Raw genomic sequence first — 14,378 nt, forward strand, 5'->3', positions numbered from 1 at the left:
CCAAGTAATGCTCTAAAAAAGTTCAGCTAAAGGGGCACCAATTTGATTCATGCCGCTACATGAAGAAGTAAATGTATTTTCAATGCAGTTACAGTCTCTTGGTTTCAAAGGGACCTCTTTGCGGTCCTTCAATTTTATAAAAAATGTAAATGACAAACATATTAAACATTAGCTTTCTATTATATTGCAGAAGTAGGTGTACATTATACAATTCATCCATCATCTGTAGTTATCATCAGTATTCATCATTTGCATGTCACATTTGTCCAACTAGCAACGGTACCCGCCCTATTAGTTCGGTACCTTAACGACGGAATTGGCCGAAATAGTTACACGCCGGACAAAAGCACCAAATTTTTTTTGGACAGTCCCACATATGTGAGGATTGATTTTTGCCTAAGCTCCAAAAAATTATATGCACCTGAGGGCTGTGGTGTCACAATGACGTCACACAGTGTTACAAATAGTCCGGTACCTTAGTAAATGGATTGTTACACGCTGGACAAAAACACCATTTTTTTACACAATCCCTGCATGAGGTCACTTGTTAAGAAAAAGCTAAGCTCCAAACATTCCGTTAAACTGGAAGCTAAAATGGCGTCGTTTATGACGTCATATTGCCAAAAATGGCATTTTGTGGATAATCAACAGGAAAAAACAGGTACCAAATGTTCAGCAATTGTGTTTTTAATGAAATACATATACACTGATGACAACCGAAGTGTTATAAAAATTGAAGCTAAAATGACGTTAGAATGGCGTCATTTTGACGTCATAATGACGTCATTTAGCTAGAAAATGACATTTTGGTATATTCAGCAACCTTGTGTTTATTGAAGTACACGCATATTTGTAGTATGAGAGTTATAATGAGGAGATAGGAAGCAAGACTGTTAAAAAAGAGCCAGAACAGTATTCCATGGGAAATAATTAGCTTATTTTTGACATTTGCAACAGCATAGGTCAGTACATGGTAGTCCGGCGTTGGAGCATTTGCATCTCAAACAGCCTATGTCCGACTTGCAGTTGCATTTTATGAGTTCTGCACAGGCGTCCGCTGCTTGTGGGATAGTTATCCACACTGGTAACCACTTATTATCCTCCATTGTCCACCCACAACCCCCGGGAGACGGAATCGAGAGCAAAGAAAAGAAACATCAGCGCTTCCAAAGTCTCGACATACAGATGGAAATTGTTCTCTCTATGAGCACGAATGAAGACGAGGATAGTGAGTTCTGTGCGAAGCACAGTATCCCAGAACTGAAAGGTTGGGCTTTTCTCTATCATTTGCCGTTTCCATTTATTAAAGTCATCTGTTACATCGGAGGAATTAAGATGAGTCCCATGTGCGTCACGTTGTAATTTTGACAGTACCAACGCAGTCACTTGGTGAGCATGTCTCGTTCTTGTGATGTGGGCTGCTTTGAGAAATGAATCGGCCTCGCCAGTCGTTGCTATGCCAGAATCAGTGAGTGCGTTAGTCCAGCCACTATCTGCTAAAAAGTCCCCAAGAGTGTTCCACAAAGCTTTTTCAATATGAAGCCCACCAAACATGATAATGAGTTTGTCTTCTCCACGGGTTTCTGGAAAATTCCACTGGATATACTTAGCGTTTGCAAAAATGGGACAATCGCAGGCTAGAACCGGGATTTGGCCCGGGTTGAGGAATTCTGTGTCAGACTTTAAAACATCCATTCCGTGCTTAATCATAGGAGTGTCGGCCTTCTCAGCAAATAGAGGTAGAAGCGCGGTAATAGCTGGTGGGTTTGTCGAAGGGGGCTGAGTGGATGCGTGATACGCCGCCCAAGATAAAGCATCGCCATTTTGTAGGGTATCCTTCTTGAGAAGTGTAATGGCACGCTGCACCCATTCATCTTCTTTGAACTTCGCTTCCCCCCGTGGCCCATTGTGTGGCGTTGTTTGTACTGCAGGGATTCGTGTGGATGTCATGTTCACATTTAATGCCTGTACTATTGCAAACGAGTCTGGAAGATATGGTTTGGTGTCTGGGTCTTTCTCGACGAGAATTGTTGGTCTAGGTATTCCAGGATCATCGAGGGTTGGGAATTGTGTAATGCTCATACCAGTTCCATGAAACGACCCCTTAGCTGTAGTAGACGACGGATCATGGTCAATATTGTCCAGAGCCCCGACTGTGAATAAACCGTTTCTTAAGTTGGGTGGACGCGCACTACACCATCAATCTTAAATTGCTCACATGCGGATAGGGCCAACGGATTTTCTATTTTAAGCACACGACTGTAGGAAATGCTCAAATATCATATATCATATCATATCATATCATATCTCTCAATGACTGATCTGCAGAGAATGTTTGAAACTCGTGAAGCTTGGTTATCGAGGTTTGGTCACAAAAAATGCAAACATCCTTGCTTCCCGGTGCTGATTGCCTGATTGATCGGCGAGTAGTTGTGTCTGATGTCTTGTTTACCTGTTGTTTTTTTATTATCTCTTGCTCTCTTGAGTTTAGCATTGTTAAATTTCTGGTGGCATGAACGATGCCAAGAGGCTTTGTTTGTAAGGAACTGTTCCGGTGTTGCATCAGTCCCGAACTCAATGCGCACGGGTAGTGCATCCAAGGTTTTGAATTCCTCGACATTTTCAAAGAATGCCTTGTAAACTGATAAAGCATCACAGATTTGGCGATTTTGTGGACAATTAAGCTGCTCTGGGGTACTTCCCTGACAGATAACACGAGCTGTCCAATCCATATCGACCTGTGGTGGGGTGTCCTTTTCTTTACCACATTAACATCATCGAAGAAAAAACAGTGAACATAAGTTGTTTAATTCTGTTGGTTATGACTGAGAGCTACAATGCGTTGTACGAGTGCGAGTACAGCAACGAACATTATATTCTATCGGCTACAATAGGATGCTGTATTTTAGCTTAATAAAGGTCCTTATAGCATGACAAAATTCATTGAAATGCTTATTAACAAATTTATAAGCTTTAGTACCTTGTGAAATAGTCCATGAAACACAAAAAGTGGGACCGCATAACAAGTAGGAGCGCCTGTTAACCCAGACCAGCATTTGAAACACTGTGTGACGCCATTGTGATGCCACAGCCCTCAGGTGCATATAATTTTTTGGAGCTTAGGCAAAAATCAATCCTCACATATGTGGGACTGTCCAAAAAAAATTTGGTGCTTTTGTCCAGTGTGTAACAATCCATTTACTAAGGTACCGGACTATATGGGCAGGGCTTCAATTGGGAAGCCGAACAGAAAGGCAAAATATCAGAAATTGAAGGCAGAAATTTTGTGAATGTGAATGCTTCCTTGGACGTTTTCGTTAATGAGGCTTTCCGTTTAGGAGCCATTTTACCGGTTTATCTGAAACGGTACCTGCCCAGAAACACGTACCAGAGAAAACAAATCGTTTTGGCAATGGCCTCTCCAATATTGTACCAGTTTGTGACGTTTGTCACATTGTCCCCAGTACCCGTTTGTGACGATGTTTTCATTGTGACGAAAATATTCGAATTATTATTCGAATATTCGACTTCGAATTTATTTATTCGTATTTATTCGAATTGCACGAATATGTGAATTGTGATTGTGTTTCATTGTGATGTTTGTGCACCGACGGGCGGTGTGTACAAAGGGCAGGGACTTCATCAAAGTGAGCTGATGACTCGCGCTTACTGGGAATTCCTCGTTCGTGGGACACTGTCTCAAGCCCCAGTCCCCATCACGGATGGGGCTCAGCGGTTTACCCGAGCCTGACGGCGAAGGACAAAGTACACACTGGCCCGTCCAGTGTAGCGTGCGTGCAGCCCCGGACATCGAAGGGCATTAAACGTTCATTAAACATTAAACGTTCATTAAAGGATTACGAAACGAAAAACATTACGAAATTACGGATTTCACGAAAATGTGAATTGTGATTGTGTTTCATTGTGATGTTTGTGCGGCGACGGGCGGTGTGTACAAAGGGCAAGGACTTAATCAACGCGAGCTGATGACTCGCGCTTACTGGGAATTCCTCGTTCGTGGGACACTGTCTCAAGCCCCATTCCCCATCATGGATGGGGCTCAGCGGTTTACCCGAGCATGACGGCGAAGGGCAAGGTACACGCTGGCCTGTCCAGTGTAGCACGCGTGCGGCCCCAGACATCGAAGGGCATTAAACTTTCATTAAACATTAAACGTTCATTAAAGGATTACGAAACGAAAAACATTATGAAATTATGTTATCACCATCACGTCAAACACTACTGTGAACACATACATCGTCACAATGAGAACATCGTCACAATGAACATTATGCGAACGCGAATGTTATGCGGGAGTCCAAACCTGAGAATGCTGGAGACCAAAGCTGAAATTGGGAAAACTAAATAGCCTATTTTACTCCTGGAGATCCCAGGATTACCCACCCAAAATATCTTTACGATCAGTTCAGCAGTTTTTACGGTACATTCGAACAGACAGACAGACGGACATTTGGTGAATTATAGGAAGATCGTCACAATGAGAACATCGTCACAATGAACGTGATGCAAACGCGAATGTTATATGGGAGTCCATACCTGAGAATGCTGGAGACCAAAGCTGAAATTGGGAAAACTAAATAGCCTATTTTACTCCCAGGGGTCCCAGGATTACCCACCCAAAATATCTTTGCGATCGCTTCAGCAGTTTTTACGGTACCTTCGAACAGACAGACGGACATTTGGTGAATTATAGTAAGATATGTCTGCAATGTCAACACTTGCAAGTTTATGCAATGTGAAATTATGGTCCAAAAGGCATTGGTAAAATAGGCTGCACTGCACATGTGTACAATTCTTTAATCTAATCCAATTGTTGCCTATAATGTGTACACAAATCTCGCTTGGCCAACGCTTGGCCCAAAGAATGCATCACACTCAACATGTCTGAAATTGGTTGTTACATATTACATACTAACTTTATTAATTTTTTTAACAAATTAGATTTCACACACATGTACATTATCTTATGTGTTTTCGTTTTCAAGGTACACAGAAAACTTTACGTACTGATGGGTTTTAACCTATATATGTAGGGTGCCCCTTTAATGAACTTTTCAAGAGCATTACTTGGTTCCTCCTAAGATCACAAAGGTAGTCCAGCATGCACACGATATTTTTTTTAATGTCCCTTATTTTCTATTGTTTGGCATTTTCTACAAGCTCTGGAATGTCCCTTCTTTTCTATACTTTGCCACATGGAAAATACCATATAAAGGTTCCTTTTCTATGCCCCTGGTATTTTTCTCAAGAATATACAGTAGTTATTGGCCCCATCTCTCAATGGTGAAGAATCAATTTTAAAATAATAATTTCTTCTATCTGGATCCGGATTCGGATCATCACCAAAATTGAGTCGATTCATCCTTGTCCAAAACAGACACCAAAACATGTCCACCAAATTTCGTCCGAATACGTCCATAACCCTTTGAGATATCCTGCTCACTGACAGACAAACAGACAAACAAACAAACAAACAGACAGGAGTGAACACATCACCTCTGTCCACCTTCAGTCCAGAGGTAATGAAATAAACTTAATTGTGCTTGTGGCCTTTAAATAAAGCTATCGATTTATTTAGCTTCAGTAATTAAAAGATTTTTCTATGCTGAATTACAGTGATTAAAAGCTTATGGATGAGGTATGAATGCACTTTTACATGAATGATGTGTCCTGTACATGCCTTTAATTTGTCATAATATATAATTACATATGATTAGTAAGTAATTATTAGCGGTACAGTCACAAAGGAAAGAAAGAGGTTGATAATGCTTTTCATAATGAATATGTGACAGAATCATAATTTCCGAATCAAAGAACAATTATGCCTCATTGTGTGTGTGCTGGGAGTGGGCATGCACATGCACATGGATGCTGAAAACCAAACCCTTATTTAAAAACTAAACAAAACAAACATCACAAAGGCCTGCTTTTGCTATTTCAGATGCTCCAGCCAGATGTAGAACAGTTACAGTATTAAACAAAGTTGCAATATATTTTGCAGAAGTTCAAGCACAAGTTTTGGTCGAACAATAATGATGTCATCATTCAAAACAAACTGTGTACAGAATATAAGAAGAGCGTTCGGCTTTGGGTGAAGACAAACAAGGAGCTTGTGTTCATTACCATCGAAAGGCATATTACCATGAGGATAAATTCTATAAATGAAAGTATATTAACCACAACCACTAGATGGCAACAAGTACTTCCTCCATTTATTTAACAGGCCCTGGTATTTCCACATTGTGGTGATGGCTGGGGAAGTTTTTTGGCACAAATGTTTTCCGAACCACCTGGCCCCAGGGCTGCCATTCGACTGGAGATGATTTGGGCAACAATTTGTCATTGGTTCGCAGTGCCGGCGATAATGGGTCGACCCTTGGCAGTGTGGTACCTTTATAATCCAGCAGCCAATGGAGCACACCCAGCTTAACATTCATCCAATGGAGGACACATCTTGTGATGCAATTCCCTACCTGGGAAGCACCAATCCATTAGTTTGTAGTCGTATCGGGAAACAAACCTTGACTAGACAGCTCAAAGGCAAATGCACTCTGCACCATATGGTCAGACCGATGGCATTATATACTAGCAGGGGTTCTCAGCATTGCAGGAAACTGTTCTAATCCTGTTGGCATTAAATAAAAAATACATTTTTTTTTTGTGGAGGGCCTAAAACACTAAATCCATGAAGGAATGGGGTCGGTGATCATTTAATACAGTATTACCTTTCACATAACTACAAAGGCTTAGAGTAAGATAAAGCGATATTTTTTAAATCCCCCAAAAATTCAACTTTCTTTTTAAAAAATTCCAATTTTTTTGCATAAAACACTCCCCACTTGCCTAAAACAAGAGGAATGTAAACAAAAAAACCCACCATTTTTTGCAAAAACACTCAAGGATGAACCTCTGAAGGTTTGACTAAGATCCGTTCAGCTATTTCTGAGAAAAACATCGACACAAACAGACAGATGGACAAACATCCAAAAAAAAAACGCAAACACATCTGGACAAACATCAATGCACACGCAAACATATCTAGGACTGTATAGTTCTTTAGGTTGGCGACACACGTGCACTTGTCCATTTCTCGAGAACACGGTGAAGGATGATTCATCTGACCGTAGCGCATTTTTCCATTGCTCAGTAAGTAGTCCATTGCTGTGCTGTTTGCACCACTGGACTCACAAACGTACAATTCCAGGTGTGATGAGCAGTTTGTTCATTGCAATATGTGGAGTTCTCGGTGGACCATTTTTGGTGGAACTAACAGCTCACACCCCAAATTAAAATTTACAGTCAATTGATCTGCAGTTGTCGCCTGCTTTGCCTTGCACTTCAAATTAATGCACGGATATCATGATCTTGGAGAATGCCCCTTCACTCACTTTTCCCTTTGCTGATGATGTATTTCCCGAGGAGTTCAATGCCGACATCACCTTAGATACCATTGCTCATGAAGCATCGGCAAGTTGAGCTATCTGTCACTGAAGCCCCTGCCAAACGCACCCCAACAATCACCCCTCTTACAAAATCACTGAGGTCTCCTCTTGGAGTCCATGCTAGCCATAACAGGCAACTAGGCCCATGCAACATTTCTATACATGACCCTAAGCTTACTGGGATGTTATTTGCTGAATTAACACACGGGCCACACCTGTGTGGAAACCCTTGTTTTCAATATACTTGGTGTCCCTCATTTACCCAGGTGTTTCCATTTTTTGTCCATTACCTGTATCTATGTATATATATATATATATATATATATATATATATATATATATATATATATATATATATATGTATATATATATACTGTATATATACATATATATACATATATATACATATATATACATATATACGTATATATACACATATACATATATATATATATACATATATATACATATACTGTATAGTGTTGCGGATATGAGGATTGTGTTTTTTTTTATTGTGTGTATTATTATTATTGCTTTATTCTGAGCCTCCTTGCTCCAGTGTGTAAAGGTCAAAGGGCGTCCCATAATTAGTCCATAAAGCAAACACGTCAGCCAATCATAGAATACCCCTGTTTGATAGCTTATATCTTATTATGTGTTTTAGAGTAAGGCCTTGTCTTCCATTAGAATGACACTCCATTGCACCGAATCAATAGAGAATAGCTCCCCTTCAATAATTCCATTTCCCAGCCAAACTCTCCATCTGTGGGTAAAGCAGTTCACAAGCATGGGGTGCACGCCATCTCAATTCGCTGCTATAGTGAAAATGTGCTCCGTGCTCTGTTTGAACAGGAGGGGCGGGGTCGCCAGGGAGAGGCAAGCCCAGGGCGCGCCACGAAGGGCGGGTCTGTGCAGCCCCATGCCCAAATAAGGAAACAAGCCCGTGGCTCGCCACGAGGGGCGTGCCGTCGGCGCGATGCCCAAATAAGGAGACAAGCCCGTGGGATTACCATACAAGGTCACGAAACAGAGCATGGGGGAGAGGGCGGTACCAAAACCGAGGAGGGCGTGTCAGCCCCGCGCTAACAGTATGTGAGGAGGGTGCGAAGATCGCAGATGAGCTGGAGAGAAGTGAAAGAAAGGGCGAGAGAGACCCGCGCTGGAAGGGAAGTGAGAGGAAGAAAAATACGAGCTGAGCTGCGTGGAGAGGGACACGACAAAAGAAAGGGTCCAAGAGAAAGCCGAGGAGCTTTTACAAAACAAGCTACACGAGAGATACAACAGAGGAGTGCAGCCCCGTTTCAACCAGCTGCGTGAAGCCCTGACGGTGTGCGCTGTAAAGCGGATTACCAGGAGCTGCCGGCGTGCGCTGTAAAGCGGATTACAAGGAGCTGCCGGCTCCCCGCTTCCCGCCCGGAGTGTACCTGCTTGCTGTGCCCGGTGATCCCACCTGCTCATCCTTTCCAGCCATTCCTGCCTGCAAGTTCCCCATTTTGCCTACGTGAGTTTGTTTTGTTCGTGCTGTCCTGGGTAGTAACTAAGTCTGTATAAGCTAGTAATTTTCACTGTGTCACCTGCGTCTCATGTCCCCTGTAAATAAACGTGACTGCTCTTTTTGCTTATGTGTGTAAATAATAATAAACCCCGTTACTCTTCTGTACGTCTTCTTCTTCTTCCTCCTCTTTGCATTCGTCGTCTTAGTCTTTTCCCGATTGAGTAGCTGTGGCGCGATACGGCCAACGTCTGGGTGAATCGGGTTTAGTCGGGGAACAACTGTTCGGTCGCGGAGCCTCCGCTCGGCAAATATAACATCCTTAACCGCATACCGTAACAACACATACATACATACATACATACATACATACATACATACATATATATATATACACATATATATATATATATATATATATATATATATATATATATATATATATATATATATATATCACTCCTCTGCAAGAAAACTGAATCCTTCCTCCCACCTCCTTATGAGAATAATTCAGAGGTGTATATTATTTGGGTGGTTTATATTAGACAGCTGTCTCGATTGCTCCAACCAAAACATGCATTATCTTATTACCTCCACCACTAACTGTGGATGGAGGTTGTGTTTTCACCCCTATCTGTTTGTCTGTTTGTGAACAGGATATCTCAAAAAGTTGTGGATGGATTCAGACAAAACGTGGTGGACAGGTTGCGTGTATGACAAGGGCAAATAGATTCGATTTTGGTGAAGATCCAAATCTGGATACAAGAGTTTTTAAAATCTTCGAGTGATTAGTCACCATTGAGCGATATGGCCAAAAACGATAAATAACATATTTCAAAAAGTTATGGGGTATTTTTGACAAAACTTGGTGGATGGGTTGGGTAGGTGACAAGAACAAGCCGATTCGATTTTGGTTCAGGCCAGATCTGAATTCGGTCCTAGCAGTGGGATACACAATGTAAACTGTTTAGTTTGGCGGAGATATGCTCTCTACCGAGTGCTGCTCGAATTACCCTCGCCAGAGGAGAGGGTATTGGATTTGCGTCCGTTTGTTACTTGGCAAAAAAAAAAAAAGTCTTGTACAAGTATGTTGACAAACACGGTTTGTGTTTGTGATTGTGTGTTTGTTTGTTTGTGTGTTTGTTTGTGTGTTTGTCTGTGTGTTTGTGTGTTTATGTGTTTATGTGTGTGATTGTGTGTGTCTGTCCGCTCACTTATACTTGCCTTCAGGTCACAATTTTAAACCGATCTTCACGAACCTTCACCAAATGGTAGAGTTGGTGGGCCGACAGAATTCCATTTATTTATATTCCATCAAAAGGTCAACATAGGACAAAGGTCAACCACTTTTCTTCAAATTTCTAAAATCCTCAATTTTCATCTGATTGACTTGAAATTTGAATAGGATTTTCATATCAGCGAACTAAATTCAAACACCGACTATTTTTGAGATCAACATAGGTCACAAGGTCAACATAGGCCAAAGGTCAACCAATTTCTCAAATTTCTAAAATCCTCAATTTTCATCCGATTGACTTGAAATTTGCATAGGATTTTCATGTCAGTTAACTGAATTCAACCAACTATTTATGAGGTCAGCATAGGTCACAAGGTCAACATAGGCCAAAGGTCAACCAATTTTCTCAAATTTCTAAAATCCTCAATTTTCATCCGATTGACTTGAAATTTGAATAGGATTTTCATATCAGCGAACTGAATTCAACCATCAACTATTTTTGAGAGCAACATAGGCCAAAAGGTCAACAACCAAACAACCTAAAAGGCAAGCGATAGCAAGCTGATTGGTAATGAAACGCACCCTAGGTGTCCTGTATTTTACAGAATTGTCCCGTTTTTCCCCAAATGCCTCATGCCATGTTTCGTACTTTCTCTGAACACAATTTCTCCAAAATTTGCAGTACTACAAACATTATTTGAAAAAAAAAAAAGTATTCCTCTATCGTGGCAACAGTATACAGTACACTGTCGATAAGGCCAAGCAGCAGTTGGAAACCTTGCCATTGTGTCATGGGACTCATCACACGGGTGTGATGTAACTGTCACTAAATATGTTGAATTGCTTTCATTTCTTAGTTCAAAATGATATTAAGTGTCTGTGGAAAAAGCGGTGATGGAATACAGTGGCCAAAACAGCACTAACAATAGGTTTGTATTTTTGCTATTTACATTTCATTTTTATTTTATAACATTCCACCTGTAATTTTGAGCTTGGTTAACAGTTTAAGAACCACGTGCTGTTCCAAATCTGCAATTTAAAGGATATGCATATAACATACAAAATAAAATGTACAAAAGTACACTTCCCACAATAACATGCACATTCACAATGGGGCCTAATGACCCCATTTAGACCCTTTCAGCCCCTTTAGACCAGTATTTTTGAAATGGTGGGTCATGACCCCCAAGGGTGCCTTGAGTGGGTTTCCATTGGGGTCGCAAGGCATCTGACCTAGTGATGTTCCAAATGACTTAACGATGTGAACTTGCATTCTCAAGCTTAGTAGTGATCAAATCTAGGGACAGGAACAGGCTCATCGATGTTGAGAGCGAGCTACAATGTTTACTGAGTAAGACTAGTCCCCGGATTGACACGTATGCAAAAAGGAAATAAAAATGGCCCAGATTCCAGCCTTTTTGTTACTCCTCTCGTCAGGGTTGGCAATAATTGGCAAAAAACCCACTTGAATAATCGTTGTATTTCCTCAATCAAACACAGCAAGGTTGACATCTCCAGACTTTCGTTTTCTGCATGCACAATGTGTCCAAAGTATGACAGTTTCTGTTTTAGCATCAGGAATGCTAATGTACATAGTAGTTCCCCAGTAAAGTCGGTTTTTGCAAAATCCTTGTTCTGGTCTTTTTTTTTCAACAGCTGGACCAAATACCAGGACCGGTGGGTCTTCTGGTAAATCCAGCTGAGACACACTGTCTTAGACCCTTTAGACCCTGCAGACATTTTAGGTCACCGACGTAAAAGGAAATGGGGCTGGCAGCACCAGCTTGAGTTGTGCTTGAGTGTCCAGTATTTCCTTCCACAGACCTAAGTTGAGTGGGAGGTGGTGGTCAAACATTTTTGGTACTTGACCGAGTAATAAATGGATGGCCTCTTTTTTTAGAAACAAATATGTTTAGGAAATTGACAAAATGAGTGAGTTCCGTCATGTTGTGTCTGACATCTGATGACATGATCAGAATCCTCCAAACATCCCTATCCTGCATTGCTTTCTGAAGCTTTGGCATAGAAATTTGATTCCAGAATTTACCCCATCCAGGCACATACACCTCTTCTTCTTATTTCCTCAACCAAACTCAGCACGGTTGACATCTGCAGACTTTCGTTTTCAGCATGCATGATGTGTCCAAAGTATGACGGCCATTTCTGTTTTAGCATCAGCACTGCTGATTTATATGGCGGTCGAATCTCTCAAGTCAACTATTTCATCTTGGCAGGGTACTCACAACTCCAGAGGAAAAAAATCCTTTAGTACATTTTCAAGGACAAGTTTCAATTTGAACCTTCAACATAAACTTCATTACATCGTCGTTTTTTTTCCTCAAAGCCATTTGCAGTTACGAGTCATAGGGATTACAAGCCAGTCCATTCAATCCACACAAAGTCATTTCCAAATCGATATGCACAATAGCTCCTGCGTTTGCACAAATAGCTTTTCATATCCATAAGAAGGTTCGAACTTAAAGTTTTGGTCTTCACAACCTTCATGTGACCTTTAGGTAAACTATTGGCTTATTTCCCTCTAAACTCTGTGCATTAGCTGTATATGAGGTGTGTTCAAAATGTACAAACGAGATACAATAGTCCAAGAAATGGAGTTTTTAAAAAAACTTTTTTCTAAAGGTGTATCGAAGTAGTTATGAAGTACAGTATTTTGATTTGGATTGGAGATTCTTAGAGATTCTTGGACTATTGTGAGTATCTAGTTTGGAGAATCTTTTCTAACAACAAGCTTTTCTCTCAAGATCCATTTTTGTAACCCTAACCCTAACAACTCAGGATATTTATCATTTTCCACAAACAGGAATGTATCGCTCCCAATAATCTACACGTGCAAGCTTGCAAACCTGAGATTATATGTCGTGTTCACACGTGTACGCTTATCTTTAGGCCTTCTCTTGATGTGAAAGGAAAGTTGCAATAAGGTTCGTTCTTGATAACATCTGTGTCTGGTGGTTGTAGGTTCAGTGGCAGGACAGAGATTTTATCAATACCGGGCTCCCAATGACAATTATTGAAAGTTGGCCTTTAATATTTTATTTTGCAAGCATAAAGCTGAGCAGAAGGAAAACTGCATCATGGGACAATTTGTGGATTTACCATTGCCATTCGTTTATACTTTCACATCCTCACCCGGTGACTTTGGTGGGAACAAGGAGTGTGAGGGTTTGTCAAGTGCCCTGCAGGCCTGTGCCCCAAGGGTGCCCGTCGAACGTTGGGATGATGATCTGGACGACGCCGGCGTCGATCCTCCGCCAACCGCTGCCAATGACAGCTGTTCTGACTGGGTCGTGCGTCCGTCTGCTGTGGAGGTTTGTTCGATTTTCCCGATCTGAGGGCTGCAGGACACCGACTGGCGCATCACTTGGACAATTTCTTTGCTGCTGGCACCTGCAGGACAACAACCAGGAATCGACTGATCTCTCCACGCAAACAGAATAAGGCACATTAAAAACAGATTCAGGCTACTGTAGCCAGTCATGAAATTCAATACATCACATTCAGATGCAGGAAATAAGACACTTTATCAAAGGTCAAGGCTATTACTTAAGCAAACAATGTCTTTACCAGTGATGGGAGCACAGGCCAAGGCTGTGTGTGCCGTTATCCCTGTGTCAATGGTTTTGCGATCTGCACAGTGAATAGAGAAAGGTAAATGGTGAAATGGAAAGATGCATTGTGGAGATACAAGTAAATAGCACTGGGGTGTGCAGACAAAGAACAAGTCCGATACCTCCAGTAGAGAAGAGAGAGCTGGCTCTCTGTAGGCATGGGGCCGGGCTAGGATGACGAGATTTCTTCTTAAAGGAAAGAAATAGGTGTTGACAAAGTTCATCGGGAACTTCCGTCTCCAAATATGTCCTCATAAACAACTGAAATCCTTCCATGTCAATGGGCTGTAGAGTGCAAGATAAAAACAAAATTACATAGTACGTATACAATGTATAGTGTTTGTTGCTTAATCCTGGTGTGAAAATACCATATATATCATTTCCTTTTGTTCAAACTTCTTCAGCCTCCTTTTTCATGATGAATCAGAATCAATTATTGTACTCATTAAGCCATTAGAATGCAATAAATGGCACTTTAGGAAATAACATTCCTAAATATCGACTTGCAAACTTTGTGGGAGTTTTGTCTGTGCGAGGTTATGGATTTTGGATCGCTG

At 41.2% G+C, this 14,378-nt stretch overlaps 1 protein-coding gene across 3 annotated transcripts in view; it reads right to left on the reverse strand.

Annotated features, from left to right (window-relative positions):
• Positions 1-14,378, reverse strand: part of LOC137430230 (diacylglycerol kinase beta-like) — a 414,122-nt gene that overhangs the window by 234,387 nt on the left and 165,357 nt on the right. For all 3 annotated transcript variants that reach the window (XM_068120933.2, XM_068120932.2, XM_078780433.1), the window contains 3 exons: positions 13,944-14,106; positions 13,778-13,840; positions 13,343-13,600 (listed from right to left, as the gene is read on the reverse strand). In XM_068120933.2, the coding sequence (XP_067977034.2) occupies positions 13,343-13,600; positions 13,778-13,840; positions 13,944-14,106 (484 nt within the window). The remainder of the gene's footprint in view (positions 1-13,342; positions 13,601-13,777; positions 13,841-13,943; positions 14,107-14,378) is intronic.

Source organism: Myxine glutinosa, chromosome 6 (assembly GCF_964187855.1).
Source record: "Myxine glutinosa chromosome 6, kmMyxGlut1.1, whole genome shotgun sequence".
NCBI classification, from domain to species: domain Eukaryota; kingdom Metazoa; phylum Chordata; class Myxini; order Myxiniformes; family Myxinidae; genus Myxine; species Myxine glutinosa.